Raw genomic sequence first — 16,381 nt, forward strand, 5'->3', positions numbered from 1 at the left:
GATATTCTCTAGAGTACTTGGAAAAAATTAAACAGACTTGTGTTACTAATAATATCCGCTCTGAAAGAGTTCCAGGGTCAGACTACTTCTGCGTGGTGAAGGACTTTGGGAACTCCATTCTGCACCTGTTCAAGCACTAACAGATCCAAAACTACTTCTTGGGTTACTACTGGCTATACCTATATGTGGACATGCCTGCTACTCTCCTCTATGAGGTGGCAAAATGACTAGGCTCAACTGTCATAGCCATATCATTTCCATCAATTACTGGTTTCCAAAGCAGAGAGCTATTCTTAATCAGCAATATCAAATAATGTGTTCCAGCCCTTTTCAGATGTAATCTCATATTGCCTACCATTCAGAGCCTATCAGAAGCCCAGAGGAAAATCAGTTCTGTGTCTATTAAATAACATAAAAATGACCAAAAAACACTTAACTGAGGAAATAACCCAATGTGGTCTTTAAAATAAGTCTACCCTATTCCACTAAATTCCATTTCTGGGAAACTATCCAAAGGAAATGAAAAATATTATCCATGTTGTCACAAATGGTAGGAGTTCCTTTTTTATGGATAATGTTCACAGCACCATTATCTGCAATAGCCTAGACATGAAAACAATCTAAATATCTACAGACAGATAATGGATAAAGAAATCAGTATATATACACAATGGAATCATTAAAAAAAAAGAAAATCCCGCCATTTGTAACAATATGGGGACCTTGGGGATATTACGGCAGGTGAAATAGGTCAGAGAAAGAGACAAAAACTATACTATCTTACTTATAAGCAGAACTTAAGGGGGGGGGGAACAATTTTACAGAAGAAAAAGATCAGATTTATGATTGGGAGAGGCAGGGGGTGGGAGCTAAAGATGGTCAAAAGGCACAAACTTCCAGTTATAAAATAAATAAATACTGCGGATACAGCATACAACACTGCTGTATGGTACATCTGAAAGTTGTTAAGAGCATAGGTACTATGACTTCTCATTACAAGAGGAAAAATTGTTTTTCTTTTTTGTTATCTACATGAGATAATGGGTGTTAAACTTATTGTTGGTAATCATTTCACATGTATGTAAGTCAAATCAGTATGTGTATACCTTAAACTTACACAGTGCCAAACCTCAATTATATCTTAATAAAACTGAAAATAAGTCAACCTAGACAATGTGCTGTAATGTTTTCTTCATTTCAATAGTAAGAGCTATGCAAGTTATTAGCTTCGTAGCAATCAAGGAAAGAGACTCCAAATGGGAAACATAAATATACCATGGAACCTTCACTATCCAGTAATAATATACGCATTCACTTTTTTTTTGTTTTAGGCAAATATTTCAAAATTCACTTAAAATGGCATTAAAAATACAATAAATTATTTGGTTAACACCTAATTACCATTTAGAAAATTTTTTATCAGCTTATCCTTAAAGAATAATACAGTAATACAATTCAGCATGCACTGAATCTGCAGGTTTACTTTTACAACAGAGGAAATAGCCTTTAGATCAAGGTAACAATCACGTCAAATTGTACCAAATAATTTTAATTATCCGTATTATTTTACACATTAAAATAACCCCCCCCAAAAAAAACCTACTTACAATCCATAAAAGAAGATTCAAATTTTCATTTCAGAAGGGAAAGAGGGAAAGTAACCAAACCTATTCTATACATTCATATACACTACTTCTTACACTATACACATATATTCCTCGGTCTCCCAAATTGTATTTGACTTACACTAATCAAAAACCAACATAAAAATTACTAAGGAATAGGGCCTCCCCTGGTGGCGCAGCGGTTGAGCGCTGGGTTGCGAGGCTGCCCACAGCCTCTGCAGCACCAGTTCGATCCCCGGCCACCGGTGAGGGTCCCACAAAAAAAAAAAAAAAAAAAATTACTAAGGAATAAACTCAGATGGATTTTAACCAAAATCAATATTGAGTACAACACCTGGGAATAGATAAATCTGAAATAAATTGCTTGTACATGTAAATTCAATCTTGTATCTTCAGACCACTAATATGTAATTACTGAAAAGCAGTTTGTCTGCTGTTTGACCATATTTATATATACACCTCATTCTTTAAAAAAGAGCTTGAATTGGGTTTAGATGACAAAAAATTGGTAAAATTAAATGATTCTTCTCCATGCTGCTTGTAGCTATAATTATTTTTATTCTTCAACCAACAAATATTATAAAATGAAAAGAGCATACATATGAAATTTTTTTTAAACTTAAATGAGCACAGAATCTTATAAAGAAGAATAGTGTATCACACACCCACAAAGGACAAAAACAGAAGCAAAATGAACCTCAAAGAATCTGAGAACGGCTTCCAAGTTTTTTACATTTTCTACTTACCAATTTATCATTTTCATTAGGCATTTCAAACACACATCTCAATTTAGAATCCATTAATTCATCAGGTTTTGCCTCTTTCCACTGCAAGCAAACAAAACCAAACATGAGACAAAGGAGGGATGATCATGACCAAAATAAGGGACAACCTAAAAGGCTAGCAAAATTAGAGTAGTGTTGAAAGCTATGGCTCAGCACAGGCACATTGCTGCACTCACTCTTCAGTATGCTAGGATTATATGGAAAAGTCAGAGAATTTTTTATAAAATCCTAAGAAGAGATACTATCACTATCCACTAACATGTCTGAAGATTACAGGACTTTCTTTTTAGTAGAAGCATTTCTACATTATTTCTAAGAAAAGTCAAAATTATCTGTAATGAATTTATTTTTATTTTAAAAATTAGATTCCTCAATTAAGAACTAAACAAAAACACAGTTTAAACAACATTTCCAAAAATAAATACTATTCAACTTCTATACTTACCACAGCTTCCATATCGGAAGTGTTTGGTGGAGCAAAAATTGTCTGTACCATAAACTTGTGTTTACTCTTTTCATTGGGATCATAGTCAAAAGGCTGTAGCATTACTAAATAAGAAGAAAGGACAACAGGTTACACTGTCTTCTGTATTTGTTGCTTATTATTTCTATTATTCATTCACTATTATGCAAAATTAAAGAAAATCACAAAAGGTTTAAGAAATCATACCATGGATTATATTAAGGACCTACAATAAACTTTATGGTTTCCAATACTTTTTAAGTTGTCTGCCTTTCTGATTGCTAAGAAAGTAAACAAATGGCTATTCAAAAAGTAAATTTAACTTCATGATTGTCTCTAAATTCAAGGGAAATTTTCAAAACATTGTTAAGATTAATTATTAGTAATACCTGTAAGTTTGATTTTAAATCTACCAAACTGTCTATTAAAACTAGTTATAAGTTTAAGCTTTAATATTTAGTTATACCTTAAATTAGACAACTGGAGTATTTAAAGGAAAAATCCTAAGTGACTTAAAAATTCAACACCGATATATTACTGTTCTAATACAACTAATTTTTCCAAGATTGTAAATAAGCACCCCAGTCAAGAAGAGTTTTTTTATCAATTTATTTAAAATCTGATTCTCATATGCTATAAAGAAATAGCCTCAAGATTTCTCTAATTTTTCTTACATTCTAATAGTTATCTTCAATTTTTTTCCTAGGCATTTATGATTTTTAGTTGTCTGTAAGAGGTTAACAGAGGTTAATGTGATTGTAAGTCATGCTAAATTATATAAAACTAACAAGACTGAATAAAGAATGAATCAGCAATTAATTATACAAAGTGTATATATATTGCAGAAATTATTCCCCTACTATTTAGATTTCTAAGGTTTACATAGATAAATACATATGTGCATCAAAAAGACAAATGCAATTAAGCAAACATGAGAAATATAAGAAAATCTTATTTCTAAGTTATGTCTGAGAAATCCCTTAGCTCCCATGATGTTAAAAAAAAATTTTCAAGGAGCAAATACACAACAAAAGAAAATACAAAAGCTAAATGTCTCAGAATCCAGATAAAGCACAATAAATTTCCAGGTACTCTGTTCACAGAGCAATCATGGTAGGCTAATCACTAGGAACTATATAAAAATAAATTTTGAAAGTCACGATTTTCTGACAGTTATATGATCATATAACAAGAGGAAGATAATCTTAACATATATATAAGCATAAATTTAAAGATCAAATCCACAAAAGTAAGTACCATAAGGGGAAAAAAATGAGCATCAGTAAAGATAGTCAATCAAGGAAAGTTGCTAAAAAGTGCAATTTGAGTGATTTTTTAATATGGAAAGGTGCCATACTAACAGTAGAAGAGCTTAAGTTTTAACTGGAGGAAAGGAATCTGAAAGCATGCTGTGAAAAAGGTAACCACTGTCTGGAGTTTTTAATAAGTACTCAATACAAGGGATTATATGGGAGAAATGTTTTGAAAAGTATAATTTTCTTGAGAAACATTAATGCAACCTTGAAACCTCAAAATAAGTCATTCTGAATCCAGTCATTCTGAATGGATTCCTATGGCTATAACTGTACCAAAAACATTTTAACTATGTAGATAGAAACAATTCTATCTTCTTCCAATCTAACTAAAGGCTTAACGTTCTAGACAGCAACTTACAGAATACATGTACTACTCATTGCTTAATCTTACTTCAATATTCAGAATGCATGGATACACTGTTTTTATCTTCTTATTTCCCATTCATCTTTCCCATGAACTGAAAACTTGGACACAAGAGAAAGCATTCCTCTCAGACCACCATGTCATTAAGATTTACTAAAAACATCTTGTATGGGGTTTCCTAGCTCTGAGTTTTGGGCTATGTCCACTAAGGAAAAATTTAGTGTTACCAAGAACTCTGACTATGGCTGTCCTTTACTGTCAGGTTCTATAACTCTAACTAAATATTCCCCTCCCTATGGACCTGCTCTAGACTCTCACTCATTGTATAATTTGCTATTTTTAATCTGCTGCAAGCTTTAAACCAGAAACATGATACAGAATTACTGTAATATCTTAGGAATACTTATTAGGATCACCCAGGCATGTCTTGATTTTTTTAATTGTACACATGTCTACATGACAGACCCTGACATTCTGATCTGGGAGGCCATGTGTGCTCCTGCTCCCCATTTTAGTGCCACATACAAGAGGTGAGAATTACTTCTATAAAGAGGAAATGGTCTCCATGTGAGACTTAAGAGATTACCATAACTAAAATGTTTTCATAAATGTTTCTTATTTCTCAGCTATGTTGGATAGTATCATTAGAAGAATAATAACTTGGAGAATCTGAAGAAAGAAAGGAACCATTTACAAAGAGCGTTAATTATGGCACCAACACAGACTACATACAGGAGTGAACGATCCATCTGTGGAAGACACCAAGATACCCCTTGAACAACAAGGTGAAAAAAAAAAGGAATAATAATAATTAAAGTCATCAAATATAGGACACTGTTGGTATTTACAGTGAAAGGCAGAAAGACATCAAAAAAGGGAAGACCTGAACATTTTAAGCAAAAGATATAGAATTCCATAACTAAGCAATATGTAGTAACAGATCTCAATGAGAATGATCAAAAAATGATGTAGTATTCCAAAGATAAAAAAATATGGGCCATGAATGAATGTGTCAGGGTCACGAAATTTTTAATTGACAAATGCTTATGAATTGACCACATACACTCCATCACAGGGGTGAGAAATTCTCTGCAAGAATCTGCATATAGTAAGATAACAGAAGGATACCATTAAAGGTAAAGCCAGAGTAATTTAAAAACAACTTCTCTCCCTACATATGAAACTCTAAGTAAAACCGAATTAGGCAATCATAAAATAATACCAAAATTGAAAACTGTAAAATTTAAGACAAGATTTGTTACCTGAAACAGTCACAGTCGACCCTGGTTCAATGATTCCACTGTTGGGCCTCACACAATACCGACGAGGTGCTGTAGTCTTCACTTTAAAACATACTTTTCTATCTGATGGATTTCGCAACTTAAGATTTGTAGTGACTACATCTGTGAAGGGGCCTATAGGGTTTAAAAAACAAAATCAGGAAAAAAATTTTAATGAGATTCACACACACAATGCAGAATTAAAACTGAATGTACCTAGTCTCCGTTTTCTTTAAAAGTATATATTAAAACCTGCATATATAAATATGCCCAAGAGATAACAGTACTTTCCTCCAGGCAACAGATAAATTTGTTTTTTTTTCTTCATTCCTCACCATGTTTGGCAAAATTTCTACATAAACATGTATTATTTCTTTTTTAAAAAAGATTTGTTTGTTTGTTTGTTTATTTGCATATATACAAGCATTGGGTACAGTCAGAAGCTCGGGAGGGGGAGATAATTCGCCAGAGCCAGAGCAGGGAGCAGAGCAGACAGAAGGACCGAAGTACACTGCTGAGGGGAGCAGCGGGCGGCAGGAGAGGTCTGCGCACCATGCGGGACCCTCCTCTGGTGGCCAGGGAGCAGCCGGGGATCCAACCGGCGCTGCAGAGACTGCGGGCAGCTTCGCAACCCAGCGTTCAACCGCTGCGCCACCAGGGAGGCCCAACAAGTATTATTTCTTATCAAGTAAAAAGTATTTTTAAAGTTTCACTTTATGAAATTAGTCCACAATTGTATTCCTACAACAAGCTCTTTTACCACATTACTAAAAAGACAGAATTTTCCAGTGGTGTTGTAAACTAGTATCAATCTTCAAATTCATTTTTACTAATAAGGCAACTGCAAAAATCTCCAAATCTGAAGACAATAAACCCACTGACAACAGTGTTTCTACTTTACCACAACAAGGTTTAATTCACTCACACACCTAATAAAGCGTTTATCATGAGCACTGTTCTAGATACAAAGTATTTAAGCTTTGGTTCTATACCCAAATATAAAATTGCAAAACGAACACAGAAGATCCAGTCCTAGCTGAATTTAATTAAGTCCTAAAATGGGGGGGAAAGGAAGATTTGCAACCATTTTTGCTCCTGGGTGAAGAAAAACCTAATGATAGGTTATACAGGTTAATATGGATACCCCGTCCCAAAAAAAAACCCTGTTAATTTGGAAAGAAAAGACAAACTTAAAAATACGCCCCAGTGAAAAATAACCACACACTTCTAACTAATCCAAAAGTAACTTCAAATGATTTTTAAGACAATCAGTTTTGAGTTACGTATTTCTTGATAAGCTAGAAGGCTGAAAGCAAGGACAATTATTACAAAGGCTATCTTTTCAGTAAACAAGGATACATGTCTTCTAAAACTCCTAACATTTAAAGTATAGAAGCCAAACTTGAGGAAAGGAAAATTTCCCATTTTGAATACTGGAAAATTATGTAAGACAGACTCAACCAGGAACAAATATAATCAAACAAAAAGGCATTAGGAAGAGATGACAAACATCGGTCTCATGCAACAGGTAAAGAACAGATTTCAAAGGCAAGGCCATTAAAAAAAGATTACTCATTTCAAGCCCTAAGAAGTGAAATGATTTTATCCTATCCTACCCTTCGTAAAATAATTTCTAATAAATTTGGAACTGGGAAGAGAAGGAGAAATGAGAGAACATTAGAAGAAAACATATAGAGGTAGAAAACTAGTTACAGGAAAAAAATTTAATGTAAAATATCGATTTAAATCAACCGGTATACAAGTGGGGACGGTATATAAAGTACAATCTTCTCAACAGTTTGCTTTAATTATATGGTCAAGTTAATCACTCATTTTTCATATTACTTTACACTCTTTTCTTTTTTTTCAATCCCAACTTCCTGCATTTTTGGTAAGTAGACTAACCACTCCATATTACATAGGCATATGTGAGTAAAGGAAAAACTCCAATCTGTTAATTTTACTGTAAGAATCCACAAAATGGCTGGCTAGAGAGCTTAACTATTGCTAAAACTAGCAGACTTAAAAACATAGATTCCATTTCTTAAAACTCTCAAAGTCCATAAATTACCAAAGAAAATTGAGGATATAAATTTTTCTAGTACTATTTCAACTAGGACTTTAACATCAGCAACAAGCATGGATTCAAAAAAAAATTCTTGGTAACATGAGAAAAGAAAAAGTCACAAAATTTTAATTTTGAACCACTCTGTATTTTCATAACAATTACATAAGGCTTTTTATTTGGGGGAGGAGCTTTTTAAATTCAGTTTAATTCTCCCCTATTTCAGAAGAAAATACCAATTATCCAAAATAAGGTAAAACAACTGATTTACAAAATGACCTTGTGTCAATTTCCATCAACATGAATTCTGAAAATAGTACTTAAATTTTATACTGCCCAGCAGGGCTCATAAATTTCCCATGGTAGGATTGTGGTCTTCCTAGACATGCAATGCAAACAATCTAAAAATGACCAGTGTGTCTAAAGAAAAAAACACCAATTTAAAAATTCTTTTTTTTAAAAAAAAGATTTTATTTATACAAGCACTGGGTACAGTCATAAGCGCAGGAGGGTGAGAGAATTCATCAGAGCCAGAGCAGGGAACGGAACAGGCAGACTGACGAAGTACACTGCTGAGGGGAGTAGCGGGCACGGCAGGAGAGGTCTGCACGCCATGTGGGACCCTCGCTGGCAGCCAGGGATCTAACCAGCACTGCAGAGGCTGCGGGCAGCTTTGCAGCCCAGTGCTCAACCACTGTGCCACCGGGGAGGCCCCAATTTAAAAATGCTTAATTGACATGTTAACATTATCAGAAAAGAGTAAAATTACTTAAGCCCACCTAACAAATGAATTTGAGATTTTCTGTTCCACTGTGTCACTCTAACCACGCCTCTCATTAAGGACTGCTCCCAGTACACAGTTCAGAGAGTCTGAACCCATGTCCCTGGATAAAATGGAAAATCAGCAAGTACTGATGAACATGACCATAAGAATAACTTAATAGCTACAAGAAGTCATAGGAAGAGCTTCCCCGGTGGCGCAGCAGCTGAGCGCCACGCTGCGAACCTGTCTGCAGCCTCTGAATCACCAGTTCAATTCCCCACCAGCCAGGGAGAACCCCACATGGCACAGCAGACCTCTCCTGCCTCGCCCGCTGCTCCCCTCAGCAATGTCTTTGCTCCGTCTGCCTGTTCTGCTCCCGACTCTGGCTCTGGTGAATTATCTCACCCTCCCACGCTTTTGTCCTATACCCCATATCTTGTATAAAATAAATAATCAAAAAAAAAAAAAGGCATAGGAAGAAACATCTGGTCTTCTACTGTAGGTCACAGAAACTTTTGAGAACGTTATAAAAGCTATATATTGCCCCAGAAAAATGTGCACAGGCAAATATTCGCAGAATTTTTTCATTTAATTTTTTTTTTTTGCAGGGGAGGGGCATAAGGGTGAGAGGGAGATTAGATTGGTGGGAATGGGGCACTGTTGACCCCTGAAGCTTCTTTGCGACCTACATTTAAAAAGATGTAATGAAATGTACCTTTACAGACCCTAAAAAATAGAAGAAAAGAGAATGCATGTAACTTACGTGAAAGTGCTACAACACAATCCCAAATCCTTTGATGACAAGTACCCCTGACAGTTATTTTTAACATAATAAATGGGTGATTCTATTATTGGGGGAAAGAGAGGACCAGGTTATACATTCTGTAATACCAGGGCTGACCTTACAAAGGCTATCTTTTCAGTAAACAAGGATAAACGTCTTCTAAAACTCGTAACATTTAAAGTATAGAAGCCCAACTTGAGAAAAGTAAAGTTTCCCATTTTGAATACTGGAAAATTATGTAAGACTCAAATGGGAACAAATATAATCAAACAAAAAGGCATCAGGAAGAGATGATAAACACTGGTCTCATGCAACAGGTAAAGAATAGATGAATGAAGACCCTCCCCAACTAAATTTTCAAATACCCCTCCAGAAATCCATATTAATGAAAAATTTCTTTGCCATAGGTGCACCAATTATGAAAAACAGAAAAATTTGTTCTTTCCTTCAAAGTTTTAAAAGCTGAGTTTACTATTACAGAAAGTTATTCTATATCAACAGCAATGCCACCTATCATGCCTATATCACATCTGTATCAGTCATTAGACATCTGCAGATGACACCTACATTACTTTAGCTACATGTACAGTCTTATTTTGACCTTATTTCAAAGATTATAAAGAAAACTTGTTAGTAGTACTATTCAGATAACTTACATTACTTTTCTTAAATCCAAACTTACTTATTACAAGTAGATTACAAGCATCTTCATTATGTCTTCTGGTAAAGTCATGCGCAAATGTTTATACTCTGAAATGCACTATTTCATATTGACTTCCTTATTTCTTCTTTATGTAATAATTAGCATACTATATTTTTAAAAAATTGAGGGGTGGGGATATATTATATTTTCATATATTTGAACTTTCACACTGAGAACAAGTACTTTAAGTTCAGAGATACTGACAGATGGTTGTGTCAAGATAAATGATTGTCTTAGTTCTGGAGGCCTCCCGGGTGGCGCAAAGGGTTAAGCACCACACTATGAAGCAATGCACAGCCTCTGCAGCACAAGTTCAATCCCTGGCCAGCCAGGGAGCAACCCACATGGCGCAGCAGACTTCTCCTGTCTCACCTGCTGCTCCCCTCAGCAGTGTATTTCAGTCAGCCTGCCTGTTCTGTTCCCCACTCTGTCTGTGGTGAATCCTCTCACACCCTGCATCTTTGGCCTGTACCGCAGCTCTTGTATGCATAAATAAATAAATCTTTAAAAAAATGACTGTCTTAGTTCTGAATATTAGAACTAGAAGTCAAATTTGGAATGACATGATAATCTTTGAACAACAAGAACAGTACTGCAAAAAGTGAGTTCTTGTTCCACCTTTTACAAATACTATTGCTATAAAAATAATAGCAGGAACAGTTAATTGTTTTGTGCCACTCAGTTTTAAACATTCTAAAGTAATCCATGTAGCAATCCTACTAGAGTAAGAGTTCTGCACTTGAGGAAACTATGGCCCAAAGAAATTAAGTTACTGTCAAAGATTACACAGAAGCTAAATAGCAAACTTAAGGCAAAAAGATGTATGAGGTTACATTTACCTGGTTAGTACCTTAAACCTTTAAGGTAGTACTGACTCTAGTCAATTTTACCCTCAAGAGTTTGATTCCTTGTCTACTGTGCAAAGGATTTAGTCCCACTTTATAAGACTTCAATTTTAGTTTACACCTAAACAAGCCTCTAATTTGAGAATAGGATATTTCTCTTTGCTTTCTAAAATTTCTTTTGCTATTTTTTAAGTAAAAACAATAGGGGGACAGAACTAAGGCAAGAACTGAACCTCAATTAAGTCACTGGATTAAACTGAAACTGAGGAATGTTCTGTGAATATGACTCACCCATATTCAAATGCAACCACCTGTTTGCATGACATATGAGGGTCAGGTACATACTTTTGAAATGTTCATCTTAAAAACATGTATGTCCTGGGTGGTTATTTGCCTGACTATATAAAAGATGGAGTTCTTAGTGATTTCTTTTCTATACTACCTGATTTTTTTCCTTGAAACTTGAGTTTTTGTTCCGCCACTACCATCTGTTACATACCCTTGCCCAGTTTCCCTATTAATTCAGAAACCTTACACTTCAATTTATTAGTGTCCAATAGTTAAGTATCTTGTTTTATCAAATAATCTGCTATATAAATGTCCAATATTTGTCTTTGCTTTACCCCACATCATTTTCTCAAACTCCTTCCATTTTTGCTGTAAGTGGCAACATTTTGTTTTTCCTTATGGCTTAAGAGTATTCCACATAGTAGATTCACTTCTTTATCCAATCCTCAATTACTGGGCACTTTACATTGTTTCCAAGTTCTGGCTACTATAAATAGTGCTACAATTAACATTGCAGAGTATATAGATTTTTGGATTGAAGGTTTTACATTCTTTAATAGAGGTTCAAGAGTAGAACTGATCGGTCCTACAGTATTTCTGTTTTTAGTTTTCTAAGATATATCTAGATCGCAGTCCATATGGCTGCACCAGTTTACAGTCCCACCAACAGTTAACAGAATTCCTTTCTCCACATCTTCTCCAGCAGTTTTGGGGGGTCTTTTAAATGTGTGCCATTCTCCCAAGTGTGGGATGGTATCACACCGTGGTTTTAACCTGCATTTCTTTTACTGAAAGTAATGATGAACATTTTTCTGAATATCCTCTTTGGTGGATTCTGTGTTCAGATCTACTATCCATTTCATTAATTGAATTGTTTGCCACTGTTGAATTCTGTAAGTTTTTAACATATCTTTAATATTTACCCCTTTGTCAGGGATATAATGTGTAAATATTTTCTCCCATTCAGTAGGATGCCTTTTTAATTCGCTTATATTCTCTTTTGCTGTGTGAAAGCTTTTTAATTTGAGGTAATCCCAACTGCTTAGTTTTGCTTTTATTTCCCTTGTCTTAGAGGTGGAGTCTTCAAAGACATCTTTGTTATTGATATGGAGCACATTGCCAATATTTATTTTCTTCTATATATTTTATTGTTGCAGGTCTTTTTTTTTTTTTAAGATTTATTCATACAAGAATCGGGGTGCAGGCCAGATGCGCCGAAAGGTGAGAGGATTTACCGGAGACAGAGCGGGGAACAGAACAGGCAGACTGAAGAAATACACTGCTGAGGGGAGCAGCAGGTGAGACAGGAGAAGTCTGGTGCGCCATGTGGGACCCTCGCCGGCCAGCCGGGATCGAACCGGCACTGCAGAGGCTGCAGGCAGCCGCAAAGTGCAGCTCTCAACCGCCTGTGCCACCAGGGGAGGCCCTGTTGCAGGTTTTATATCTACATATTTAATCCATTTGGAATTTTTTTTGGTGAATAGAATGAACCAACTTAATTTTTTACATGTGACCTTTAAGTTTTCCCAGCACCATTTATTGAAGAGGACCTCCTTTCCTTACTGTATGATCACGGCTGCTTTATCAGAAATTAAATATTGATATGTACATAGATTTATTTCTGGGCTTTCAGTTCTGTTCCATTGATGCAGGTGTCTATTTTTACACCAATACCATACTATTTTCAGTGCTGGTTATTTTAGAACACAGTTTATAGGTTAGGTAAGGTGATTCTTCCCCATTTCCCTTTTTACTCAAGACTGCTTTTGCCATGTAAGATCTTCTATGGTTCCATGTAAATTTTAGTATTTTTGCTCAGTTTCTTTAAAGAATACTGTTGGTACTTTGATGGGGATTGAAAAATTTAATTTTGTATACTGGTAGGTAATTTTATATATGAACTTCAAGATGGCAAATAAGCATCAAAAAATATATATATAAAAAACATTGTGTCAAACAGGGATAAAAAAATCACATTATATCAATAATCTCCTGCTTTCCTAAGTGAAAATATATCCTTTTATGTTGCTCAAGTGATTAAAACCACTGAAAAGTCAGGACAAGTATTAACTTTATAGGAAAAGGAGATAGTATCTAACAAAAGGTACAAGGAAGGTTTCTGGAATGCTGGCTAAGTTCTATTTCTTGAACTGAGCAGAGACTACACGGTGATTTTTTTTTTTTATTATTCCTTAAACTACTTATTTTTCCCTTTGCTATAACAACAAAAATTTTTTTTTCAGAAAACTGATTCTTGATACAACTTAAAAAGAAAAACCAAAAGAAATGAAAAGCAGTTTGAGTAAGTCAACATCAGAACCAATGTATGCAGAAGACACTCATGTTTTAAGAATTCCTGTAACTCAATCCCTGTGAGGAAAATCCTGTTATTTGGCCAATAATTATGATTAGTTCAACATTTACAAAGAATTACTGAAATCGTCCATTTTAAGATTACTTAATAGTAAAGTACACTACATCACATTCCAGGTGCCACCTGATACATACTTCATTATGTTGAAATGAAATTTGACATTTTATATGTAATAATATTCCATATACAAGAATTCCACACAATATGTTACATTTACTTGTAGTTTACTGAAAGGAAAAAAAAACTACAATCAAAGCAACTTAACCTTTTGACATGAACTGTCTTTGTTTAGTCTACTTTTAAATAAAGGTAACATTTCCTGTCACGAAATATTCTATCCCAATTCCACAACTATCATGACCAGTAAGTCAAAATCCTATTCCCAGCCCCAAAGTCTTAATCAGAGAGAAATGTGACACACACAAATATGGCCTCTGTGTAAAAAAGCTTGACCCCAAAATTTCCAAAATGTAGGTAAAGGCAGCTTACCTAGAAAGATGTCCCAAGTGAGAGACTGGCCTACCTCCTTTGCCTAAAATTATCTCTCTAGAATGTAATGCCCTTTATATTTAAGCTATATACCTAAAATTCTAGCTATCTGAGCAACATAATCCTTCTAAATAGAGAGACCTTTATTCTCCAAATACCCCAAACTGAAAAGGAACCCCAGTAAGCTAAAAACAGGTGAAAGTAGGACCACTATGACAAATTTTTAAATGGTTATCCATCTATTTTAACGTGAATTACTGTAAATCTTCCTTGAAATGCAAAACTGAGTTCTAGTTGCAAAGATAATTGACTTGGGGGAATCAAGCCAAGAGAGTGGTTGGCTCTTTCACCAACTTTTTATTTTCAAAAATTTCATACAGAGAAAATGAAATAGTTGTACAGTGAACACTCATCTACACACGACCTAGATTCTACAAGCAACAACCGCTGTATTTGTTTTGAGACATCAATATATTTCTCCATCTCTGTCCATTCATTCATCTTATTTGTGATGCATTCCAAAGTAAGTTGAAGATATCAGTACACTCCTACTCACTTACACTCAGCCTCAGCATGCATATCATTGAGTTCAATGTTTGCTTACTAGTAAAGACAATCAAATTCTAAATCAGGGAAAACAACAGTATACAGACATGGAATACTTAAGTAGAAAAGTTTCTGAGGTGCAGCTAAAGAACAGGCACTGTACATGAACATTAAATCATGAGCTCAGTGAAACCCACTTATGCTTAGCTATTCAGAGGCCTGTTAGGAGACAATTCTCTATTGTGTCTAGCAATTCTGCACATTTTACAAGTGCAAGCACCAGGGACTTTAATCCAGACTAGATTTTCAAGGATACATTAAATAGTCAATAATCATGAAAAATAATGTCTCCCTCCTGAAGAGAGGTGAGGTTTTCTCACTGTGCATATAATAAAGGTTTTCTTCTTACTGCCTGAAAATACAGCCACTCTTGGCAAGATGGGTGATAATTCAATCCTATCACAGCCTTACTCAAATTTTGTACAGAGCTACCTTAAATTTTTTAGGAGTGCTATTTTTCCATCTTTCGATGGTTCACTCTGACCTGAATAATCCCATTGATGTGGTCTTTAAAATAATGGGGAAAGAATAAACAAGCTTGCCTTTACAAAAGAAATGGAGCATTTTTATTTTTATTTTTTTAATTAATTTATTTATTTATACAAGTTTATGGGTACAGTCAGAAGCGCGAGAGGGTGAGAGAATTCACCAGAGCCAGAGCGGGAAGCAGATCAGGTAGAAGAACCGAAGTACACTGCTGAGGGAAGCAGCGGGTGTCAGAAGAGGTCTGCACGCCATGTGGGACCCTCGCCGGTGGCCGGGGAGCAGCTGGGGATCGAACCGGTGCTGCAGAGGCTGCAGGCAGCTTCGCAACCGAGCACTCAACCGCTGCGCCACCGGGGAGGCCCCAGCATTTTGATTTTTAAAGTTTCATATAAATTATGTTTTTCCACTGTAAAACCTTCTAAAGAAAAATAAATACATAAAATTGTTTGAAATAATGTTTGCATTCAAAATTAGACATAAATATACATGCTACTTAATATATTCAAAAAGAAAGTGCTCCATACTGAAGAGTTTAGATTATTTTCTGAAATCTAGATATGTAGGATGGGAGGAAATAAGACAGAATGGATGTTTTGGGACAACTTGGAATAAACGTTTTGAGCATCTGTCAGAAGTTCCTGACAGATTAGTAGCAAAATATTTACAATGAAAAAATGATCACATCGATATTAACTTTAAAAATTATATAAATGTGTGGTTATGCACAGAAAATATAAAATAAATATATGAAATGTTAACAGTGGTTATTTCCAGGTAGTAGAATTCAATAATTTTTATTTGCCCTATACTATTGAATTTTCTACATTTACCATTTATTTTACAACCAAAAGGGACATAAGCATGCTATATGTTAGCTTAATTTGTTCATAAAATCTTTTAATTAAGTGGGAAAGGGAAGGAACTGAAAAAATTTATCTTCTGAGGAACTCTGTTGTCACTGAGTCTTTCGTAATACAAACAGTAGTTAGAAAACACAAGACCAAGCTATTCATCTCCCCGTTAATTTATACTACACTTGATCTTAGCCAAAAAGCTAAGAAGTGACCCCCCTCCCCTGTAATTTAGAAAAGTAAATTTTTTTCATAAAAAAAAATAAACTAAACAAGAAACACACACTATAATAT

The 16,381-nt window shown here is 34.9% G+C and overlaps 1 protein-coding gene across 3 annotated transcripts in view; it reads right to left on the minus strand.

Annotated features, from left to right (window-relative positions):
* The window catches only part of VAPA (VAMP associated protein A), a gene marked incomplete at both ends in the record, with an annotated part of 40,739 nt that overhangs the window by 12,796 nt on the left and 11,562 nt on the right, over window positions 1–16,381 (minus strand). For all 3 annotated transcript variants that reach the window (XM_084252578.1, XM_084252577.1, XM_084252576.1), the window contains 3 exons: window positions 2,372–2,452; window positions 2,856–2,959; window positions 5,816–5,968. In XM_084252578.1, the coding sequence (XP_084108704.1) occupies window positions 2,372–2,452; window positions 2,856–2,959; window positions 5,816–5,968 (338 nt within the window). The remainder of the gene's footprint in view (window positions 1–2,371; window positions 2,453–2,855; window positions 2,960–5,815; window positions 5,969–16,381) is intronic.

Source organism: Talpa europaea (assembly GCF_964194135.1).
Source record: "Talpa europaea genome assembly, chromosome: 13".
NCBI classification, from domain to species: domain Eukaryota; kingdom Metazoa; phylum Chordata; class Mammalia; order Eulipotyphla; family Talpidae; genus Talpa; species Talpa europaea.